The sequence below is a fragment of the Mastomys coucha genome, unplaced genomic scaffold (assembly GCF_008632895.1).
Source record: "Mastomys coucha isolate ucsf_1 unplaced genomic scaffold, UCSF_Mcou_1 pScaffold18, whole genome shotgun sequence".
Lineage (NCBI taxonomy): Eukaryota > Metazoa > Chordata > Mammalia > Rodentia > Muridae > Mastomys > Mastomys coucha.
In genome coordinates this window covers 98,340,505-98,350,443 of record NW_022196900.1, presented here as the reverse complement: position 1 = coordinate 98,350,443, position 9,939 = coordinate 98,340,505, and the positions used below count along the sequence as shown (strand labels likewise).

The window sequence follows — 9,939 nt, the reverse complement described above, 5'->3', positions numbered from 1 at the left end:
ATTATTTGAACCCAGGAACTCTGTAGTTTTCAAAGAGTCTTTAGCTTTATTAAAAAATAAAGAAAACACTGCCAGGCTTCATTCTTCCATCTGACCCTCTAGCAGCACATGCTGATCCACCATGCTTCTTGTGCGCCTGGCCCAGCTAGAAAGGGTGAAGGCAATCTTGGCTCCTCAGTGCCCAGTCCTCAAAATGTATTTCTGGAGCTGAGGGTAAGTTGGGGTAGCACACTTGCCTGGCAAGTGCAAAACCCGAGTCCCACCCCCAGTGTCACACACATAGATGGGTTTTTTCTTTATCTATTTTTATGGCTGGTTTCCTCTTATGAGTTTGTTTTAACTCATTGATAGATTTTTGTCTTTACATTTCTGGAACTGGTCAAATTCCTTGACATGTAATTTCTGAAAACCAAAAACTCCCCAGATATTTGTCCTTTTTTCAAACCTGTACCAAGAAGATAAAATGTCTTTCCATTCGAGGGGGTTGAGAGGAATGGGGATACGGTTGACACAATCCCTGAAGATGTGATGGAGACAGGGATCTACCAAGGACACCATGGAGCTATGATTTGCTTGCTTGCTTGCTTGCTTGCTTGCTTGCTTTAAAACAAGAGTCTGACAATGTAGCCTAGGCTGGCCTCCAATTCAAGGCCCTCCTGCCTCAGCCTCCCAAGTACTGGGATTCCAGGTGTGCACCACAAGTCTACCTTTGATAGACACAAGCCTTTCTTCCTGAATGTTGTTTCTATGAATTGTTTATTTTTGTGTCAAATATGAGCTATATTTAGGCTCAGCCAAATGCCAAGGTTTCTCATCCTAATGAATGTAGCCTCACAGAACCCAATTTCAGTTCAGATACTGCTGTGTGGGGAATGAGTTCTGCTCCAGGCAGCCTGTGGGTCATGTTCAGTAGCTGAGGTGAAAGTCCAGTCAGTCTATGGGATGCCCTCTCCCTGCTACGTGGGGATCATCTGCAGGTGGCCTAACCTAACTTGATAGGCTGCCTGAGACATTGAAGGAGGCCACTCTCCCTGTCACCTGCCAACACCCAAACCAGCTTGCTTGTTTTCAGAAGGGTCAGTCTCCTCATTCGCAGCCACACTGATGTGTTTGCTAAGAAAATAGATCTGAGCCATCTGCTTTGCTTTGGTGAGGGACTGGAAGCCAGCACTCAGCCTCTCTGGTTTGGTTTTTCAAAGTCCATCTGGGGCTCAAGCTCAGCGGTAAGCACTTGCCTAGGGCATATGTGATCTTGATCTGATCCCCAGTGATGGGGGGAAGTTAGGTATAATTCTTTAAATGTTGTTGCAAGGAGCCAGATGTGGTGGCACGTGCCTGTAATCCCAGCACTCAGGAAGCAGAGACAGGAAAATAAGGACTTCAGGGTCATCCTTAGCATGAGCAGGTGAGACCAGCTTAGGCTACGAGACCATTTCTCAAAAACAAATGATCCCAGGTTGCAGTGTTAGAATGCTTGTGAAGCACATACAAGGGAGGCACTGTGTTCTTTAACCCTAGCACCATAAAATAAGTAATCAGGTAAATCGTTGAGCAAGAAGAGGATGCGGATGAAATATCATCCGGGTCCACATGCCCTTGAAAACAATGGCAGGGCGGACTCTGCTGTCATTGGTTAGAAAGGATAGCAGTACCTGGAGGCAGATTTGAGAGGAAGGGGGATATTTTGCACTTTTAATACTACTAAGAACAAATAATTTATTTGGCAAATTGTGTCTTTTATATTTTATGTTTTTCCTTTTCAGTTTTGTTTGGTTTTGTTTTTGTATTGTGAACAGGCACTAAAGCTAATGTTATTTTGTTTTAAGAATATTACGGACTGGAAACAAATAAACTATTTTAATGTGTGATGGCTCTGGGGCACCTCGAATTGCAAGATGATTTCATCATGGATATATTAACAGAATTATATGACACTCCATCATGCTTTCCATCGCTGCAGACACGAGAGATGGCGGGCATAGAGGGGCTGTCAGCCTGAAAGGCAAATTATGCAGACCCGAGTTGTACAGAGAGAGTTGGGAGGTTCTCTCAGGGCAAGCTGGCAGCATGTGGTTTAGTTTTTACCCCTAGTCTTGTCTGAGGTGTGAAGGGGTGTGAAGGGTTGTGATGGGTCTTACTCTATAGCCCAGGCTAGCCTCAGACACACATGGCCTCCCCTGCCTTGATACTCCACTGTGAAGACATGCTGTGGAGATGGAGGCCTGCACTGCGCTACTTCCCAGGCCTTCCTCATTATCATCTCCTTCTCCTGGGTCCCCACCTACCATCAAAGTGGACAAAATTAAAGCAGTATAGACTGGCCAGACAATGGGTTTGGGTTTTCTGAGAGAGCCTGGCACTCTTGCTATATAACCCTAGTTAGGCTCAAATTTGTAGCAATCCTCCTACCTCAGCCTCCCAAGTGTTGGGACTACAGGTGTGTGCCACCAGACCTGGGGCTGCTGCATTTCTCCAGTCAACATTTCTCCTTAGAAATGTGAACTTTGGCTGGGCAGCAGTGGCACACACTCTTAATTGCAGCACTTGGGAGGAAGAGGCAGGTGGATCTCTGAGTTTGAAGCTAGCCTGGTCTACAGAGTGAATTCCTCTCACAGGATAAGCTTGGGTGGAATGATGATGGATCATCATTTAAGAGCACTTAAAGCTACAGAGGGTGCAGATCCAGTTCCTGGCACCTACTGGTGGCTCACAGCCCTCTAACTCCAGCTCTCGAAGATCAGTCCTACGCCCCCTTCTGAACTCCACAGGCACACACGTGCTACACATGCACATACTCAGGCACATGTAAAAATTAAACCCACGTTTTAATGTTGGGAAGGAAAGAGACACGCTGTTTGGGTTGGTGTTCCAAATTGTCCTTGTTTGCAGCCACTTCACAGAAAGCTTTCCCTGGTCCTTGCACTGCTTCCTCACAAGGCCTCGAGGCTTTGTCATGACACAATCTGTTTTGTCTTCAGGAACACGGACTCAGACGGCTGTCACTTTGGGGAGAGCACACAGCATCTCAAACAGTAGGTTAGCTGCTAGGAGGGCTGTGTTGCCTAGGAGGGAGAGAAAGACTATGAGGCTGGCACACACCTCCCCAAAATCCATTCCCCAAGGACTCTAGCCTTCTGGCCTTCCCAGAGCCCTGGCTTCTGAACTCGGGGTGCCATCTGCCTGTGAACATGCCTTCAGTCCCTACCAAGCATCTTTTGGAGACTGCATAAGAATTCTGAGGGACCTTTGATACTAATGACTGCTCAGGGCCAACCCTCAGGCCAGTAGGCCTAAGCGGGAGCTTTTTTCTTTCTTCCATAGTTAGACTTACAGGAGTGACATCTGCTTTGCCCACGTATCAGCTGAAGCAAACCCCTACTTCACAGCCAATCATGCTTTGCAAATTCACTTCCTAATTTCTCAAAGGCAATGCCACTGAGCCACCCTGTCACTGAACAGCCACACCTGGCACCTCCCAGGGGTTTTGTTCCTTGCATTAGCTTGTGCCTGTCAGTATGTGGTAACAGGCTTTATCTTTCCACTGCTGGATGTTCTCCACAGGGTCCCCGAAGAAGTGAACATGGAGGCCTAACTCATTAGCTGAATCTAGTTTAAACTAGCAGCCACCCGTGGATCATTCTCTCTCTTTACTCACCAGAGAGATCATATGGCGGGGAAACTTCCACAAGATCGCAGCCCACCACATTCAGGCCTTGGCAGCCCCGGATGATCTCCAGAGCCTGCCCAAGGTGAATGTTGACAAGTCATTTCCAATGAAAAGCAACCAAATCGAGGCACAGATAACCACCCTTGACCTAAGCATATGCTGGTGACAGCCATTCTGGTGGCCCAGGTACAAAATTCATAGCACACAGCCCCTCTCCTAAGGGCTCTGTGGTGTGACAGTCAAGCAAACCAGGGAATGTCATATGTTAAGATCCTTGAGACAGGCAATTTTCAGGAAACAGCCTGGGCGAAGGAAGACTTCCCGAAGTACAAACAAGAAAAGAGCATTCTGGGCAAAGACACAGGCTAAGGCACAGAAACAAGATAGGCACAGAGGGGCTGGCGAGATGGCTCAGCAGATAAGAGCACTGACTGCTCTTCCGAAGGTCCTGAGTTCGGATCCCAGCAACCACATGGTGGCTCACGACCACCCATAATGAGATCGGATGCCCTCTTCTGGTGCGTCTGAAGACAGCTGCAGCAAATTACGCCAGAGTGACCGGGGCTGCCAGAGGTCCTGAGTTCAATTCCCAGCAGCCACACACATGATAGCTCACGGCTATCTGTACAGCTACAGTGTACTCATACACATAAAATGAATAAAATAAATCTTTAAAAAAAAAAAAGATAGGCACAGAGACATGGATATGACTGACTCGAGGTGTGGCTGGGGTTGGGGTTTAGGAATAGGTACACAGGCCTTACCAAAGAAGCTCCCATCCTGCACATGAAGAACAAGGGTGACTCCTGCCTCTCTCCTATGCTCTTGCTCTCTTGCCCCCTGGCTCCCCATTCCCTTCCGCCCTCTCTCTACATGCTCATGGCTGGCCTCCACTTATCTACGCTCTCCTTCTCTCTGCCTTTCTCTACCACTACTACTCTCTCTCTTTTTTGGGGGGGGTTGGTTTTTTTCGAGACAGGGTTTTTCTGTGTAGCCCTGGCTGTCCTGGAACTCACTCTGTAGACCAGGCTGTCCTCGAACTCAGAAATCTGCCTGCCTCTGCCTCCCAAGTGCTGGGATTAAAGGCGTGCACCACCACTGCCCGGCCAAAATAAATAAATCTTTAAAAAATAAATAGATAAATAAACTAATGTGTGTACATATTTTTAAAAAAAAAGTGCTTGTTGCTTTTGCAGAGAACCCAGATTGGTTCACAGCACCCACAGCAGGCTTCCTGCCACCTGTAAATCCACCTCCAGAGGGGTCTGTTGCTTTTTCTGGCCTCTGTGGTGAGAACTTGTACACACAGATATTCTGTCTCTGTCTCTGTCTCTGTCTGTCTCTCTCTCTGTCTCTCTCTCTTTGTGTCTCTGTCTCTGTGTCTCTCTGTGTCTCTGTCTCTGTCTCTCTGTCTCTCTCTCTCTCTGTGTCTCTGTGTCTCTGTCTCTGTCTCTCTCTGTGTGTCTCTGTCTCTGTCTTTCTGTCTCTATCTCTCTGTCTCTCTCTTTCTGTCTCTCTGTGTCTCTGTCTCTCTCTCTGTCTCTCTGTCTCTCTCTGTCTCTCTGTGTGTCTCTGTCTCTGTCTCTGTCTCTCTCTGTGTGTCTCTGTCTCTGTCTCTCTGTCTCTCTCTCTGTGTCTCTGTGTCTCTGTCTCTGTCTCTGTCTCTCTCTGTGTGTCTCTGTCTCTGTCTTTCTGTCTCTATCTCTCTGTCTCTCTCTTCTGTCTCTCTGTGTCTCTGTCTCTCTCTGTGTGTCTCTGTCTCTGTCTCTCTGTCTCTCTCTGTCTCTGTCTCTCTGTCTCTGTCTCTGTCTCTCTCTGTGTGTCTCTGTCTCTGTCTCTCTGTCTCTCTCTGACTCTCTCTCTCTCTCTCTCTCTCTCTCTCACACACACACACACACACACACACACACAGGGGTGGGAGAGACCTGCAATGGAGGACACATACATAAAGAATACCCCCTCCAGGAATCTACTTCTCTGTCTCTGTCTCTGTCTCCCTCTCTCTTTCACACACACACACACACACACACACACACAGGGGTGGGAGAGACCTGCAATGGTACACATAATGGTACACACACATAAAGAATACCCCCTCCAGGAATCTACTAGTGAAGCCCACTTACCTGACTAGGGGTGAGCCCAGCAATTTCCGGTGTCCCTGTTCCTGGGGCATAGGCAGGATCCAAGGCATCTATGGCAAAGCTGATGTAAAGAGGCGTGCCCCCCATCTGCTGCCTGATCTCTGCCATCAGGGGGACCAGTGACTTCATCCAACAGTCTTCAGCCAGGACCACCCGGAAACCCTGTGCAGGCCAGAGTCAAAGAGCTGGTGGTGATAGGGGACCCCAGGCTTTGCCTACCATGCACATCACATCTGACCTCAGCTGCCATGAGGCAGTCCACAGACCCCCCTCCCCACCCCCACTGATGAAGTTATGAAGCGAGGTCAAGGCTGATGTGAGTACTGGGATGAGAAAGGAAAGCATGAGAAACTTGGCCACTCATGCTTCTAGATGCTTCTGTCCAGAACACGGGGTTTGACACTCTAAGATCAAAGGACTGGACTGTTGAGACAGCTTGGCTACGGTGAAGGTACTTGCTGCCAAGCTGAATGACCTGAGTTCAATCCCCCAGACCCCACACAGCAGAAGGGAACTCGCTCCACAAGTGTCCTCTGACCTCCATACTTATGCTGGGGCATTCACACACATATATATATGTGTGTGTATACATATTCATGAATATATATAGTATAATATAAATAAATATAATTAAAAGCAAAGTAAAATGGAAGAGCAGATGTGGTGACCCACACCTTTAATCCCAGCTCTCGGAGGAGAGGCAGGTGGATCTCTGTGCCTTTGAGACCAGCCTGGTCTACATAGCAAGTCAGAGGACAGCCAGGGCTACAGAACGAGTCCTTGTTTCAAAAAAAAAAAAAAGGACTGGGGTGTTCAGATCAGGGCTTTCCATCTGCCAGGTGTTAACAATAAGCACTAAGGAGAGGCATCTGCCCTAACTCACGTTCACACAGCCCAGTCTTCTAAGCCAGCAGCCCTGAGGGCTTTGCTTTCTGCTTAGTACTGCTGCACAGCAACAGGCATTCTGCCTCATTAATGTCTCCCAGGCACATGGCTCACACCTGCTGCCCCCCCCCCAAAAAAAACCTACTGGGGAGGCTGACGATCACCATGAGATGCAGGCCAACCTGGCTACAGAGTAAGATCCCGCATCAATACAATACAAAAACAGAAATCAGCAACAACCAAGAATCAATACTCTTGCCACATGACTCACTTGATCCAAACTCAGTTTTTCATCTCCACTTACTTTTTCTTGTGTGTGTGTATATGAGAGAGAGAGAGAGAGAGAAAGACAGAGACAGAGACAGAGACAGAGAGACAGAGACAGAGAGACAGAGAGAGAGGAGAGAGAAAGAGAGGCACACACACTTTTGCAGTTGTTTCTCTGCTTCCACTATGAGGGTGCTGGGGATCCAACTCAGGTCATCAAACTTAATGGCAAGCCCCTTTGCTCCATGAACCATGGTGCCACCCCATTTCTGGTTTTATCCTCAAACAAGGTCTGGTGTAGCCTAGACTTGCCAGGAATTCATTATGAAACTGTGAATGGTGTTACATTCTTGAAGTTTGGGCTTCCAGACCTGTGCTGCCACATCTAGCCCCAGCCTCACTTTCTGAACTTCAGTAAAGCACCTGTTGACTCCCTCTTTGACAATACAGAAGATACTCTGCGAGATAGAGAGGGGGCATGTGTCTGTCACCTGGTTCCGACTGTATCTGTAGGGATCCAGGGTCCTGGAGGAGCCCCGGATGCCTATCTGTACCACTCGCTTGCAGTCCAGCAGTCCCTCGTCCACACTTCGGCGGAAAGGTGTCCGATGGTAGACCTTCTCCTCCTGAGGTTTGTCCGTGGTGTTGGTGTGGGCACCCACATGCACTAAACCCACAGGGCCATGCCTGGAGGGCAAACGGCAGCTCAGAGGTCAAGGGTCAGAGGTCAAGGGTCCTGGAATCGGCTGCCTGCCTTGCATCTGCTTTCTGTGTTCACCTCACCTAGGAGAAACCAGGCAGAAGCAGACACGACTGGCCTGCCACCCAGAGTTTCAGAGAGGAGGACAGTGGCCCAGGACTGAGCTCTGTAAAGGCTAAACCAGTCAGAGCCACCTGTTCTCTGGCTAAGGCACCTGCGGGATGTTCAAAGCCTGCTCCTTTCCATCAGCCCTGCTGGACATGGCAGATGAACAGTCCACACTAGTGGGAGGCTAGAACAGCTTGAGACAAGACTGACCGTACCCCCACCCTGAGTCACGATGCTACCCACATAGCCCCCCCCCCCCCAGGCCCACATGCCTTCCCTAAAATAAATTCTGAAGCTCCCACCTCCCTTCGTCCCTCTACCTTCCTCCAACTAAATCAGCCAAAGGTGGTCGGTATCAGTAGGCTTGCAGCTACTGAAAAATCTACTCTCTGTTGTCCAGGCAAGGGAGGAGTCTATGGGGGGCAGGGAGGGGAACAGGCCCCCCCATCAATATTTGTATTTGGCTTGCATAGAAAAACAAATAGAAGGTAGTTGGGGTGGTCGGGACTCTGAAAATGCAGAGTGTGTGTAGGCCAAGGGAAAGGACGCCAAGCTGATGACTGACAGACACACATGGAGTCCAGCCTAGGTTTTGAGCTGCAGACCAGCTTAGTGGGGAATTTCCAATAACCCTTCCATAAACCACAGTGGTCACTTGATGTCACCTAGTAGCAACCTGGACCTTAACTCCGGAATGTTGCAACCCTTGGGACTTACTCCTTTGCCACGGCTTGCAGAATGGGATATGTGATTGTATGATCTCCACCTACAGAGAGAAAACAGGACACATCTGCAAACAGGAGCAAGACCATCACGTGCGATGGTCCTGAAGTCCCCAACGCTGCCACCATTTCAGGTGTACTACAGAACTGTGTCCACAGCTAAATGACCATGGGTGGCATTTTAAAAGGAAAATGCCTTCCCCTGTCTGCTGCACGGTATTTGATCACACTGTGAGATTGTGTTGTTTATTGGAAAAAGCTGTTACTGGTTGTGGGGTAGCTTTAGTGCATATCTTCAATCCTTCTGGCTAGGATATAGACACACCCTTGGTACACACACCTTTAATCCCAAACAAGGAAGGGAAAGCTGTTGTAGAGGGAAGCACCCATGTTGGAAAGGGATGTCGAATCCAGTGGCAGGCAAAGTGACAAACCACAGAAAGATTTGACAGAATAGGATCTGCCCCACTCTCAGGAGAACAGAGAAGTAACCCAAGAGCAGTACAGAGGAGAGAGGCAGTTTTCCTGGGACAGTTGTACAGAGACAGGTTGCAGAGAGAGAACAAGCTAGACCCAGAGGGAGACAGAATGGGCCAGAGAATGAGAAGGAGCCAGATTAGAACATGTTGCCAAAGTTAGCATGAGGCCAAGCAGAGCAATTCAGCCAGAAGCCAAGAGAGAAGCCAGACTGAATCAGTCAGCTTGGAGAGGGGTTTGGGCCAGAACAGCTGAACTGAACCAGCCAGTCAGAACTCAGAAAGAACAAGAAAGGGGAGCTGGAGAGATGGCTCAGCAGTTAAGAGCACTGACTGCTCTTCCAGAGGTCCTGAGCAACCACATGGTGGCTCACAACCATCTGTAATGGGATCTGATGCCCTCTTCTTGGTGTGTCTGAAGACAGCTACAGTGTATTCATATAAATAAAATAAATAAATCTTTAAAAAAGAAAAAAGAACAAGGAAGGTGAGCTTATAGTCTCATAGGCTGGAAACATTCTAGGCCTAGTTAAGGTTGTATGTTGAGGTTGTATGTAGTTAAGGTTGTAAGGTTGAATGTTTTGCCTGCATGTATGTCTCTGTACCTTGTTCACACCTACTGCCCTCAGAGGTCAGAAGACGACCTTGAATCCCCTGGACAGGCGTTAACAGGTAGGACTGTGAGCTGAGACTTGAACCTGAATCATCTATAAGAACAGCCGGTATCCTTAAGTCCTGAGCCATCGCTCCAGCCCAGATTAATTTTAACATGGTTAACAGCTGCCCTATTTTGTTTGTTTACTTACTTATTATTTTTTGCATTGGGGTTGAACTCAGGGCTCCACACATACTAGGCTAACCTACCTACCTAGTGTGGTAGGCACTACCACATTAACCTCATCTTTCATCCTTTGGGTTTTTTGTTTGTTTGTTTGTTTGTTTTGTGTGTGTGTGTGTTTTTTTTTTTTTT

General features: G+C 48.2%; 1 protein-coding gene across 2 annotated transcripts in view; it reads right to left on the bottom strand.

The window, feature by feature from the left end:
* Positions 1-2,806: 2,806 nt before the first annotated feature.
* Agmat (agmatinase) overlaps positions 2,807-9,939 on the bottom strand; it is a 15,939-nt gene continuing 8,806 nt past the window's right edge. For both annotated transcript variants that reach the window (XM_031376966.1, XM_031376967.1), the window contains exons 3-7: positions 8,489-8,537; positions 7,455-7,650; positions 5,794-5,973; positions 3,656-3,740; positions 2,807-3,062 (exon numbers count right to left, since the gene is read on the bottom strand). In XM_031376966.1, coding sequence (XP_031232826.1) covers positions 2,989-3,062; positions 3,656-3,740; positions 5,794-5,973; positions 7,455-7,650; positions 8,489-8,537 — 584 coding nt within the window. In that variant the 3' untranslated portion in view covers positions 2,807-2,988. The remainder of the gene's footprint in view (positions 3,063-3,655; positions 3,741-5,793; positions 5,974-7,454; positions 7,651-8,488; positions 8,538-9,939) is intronic.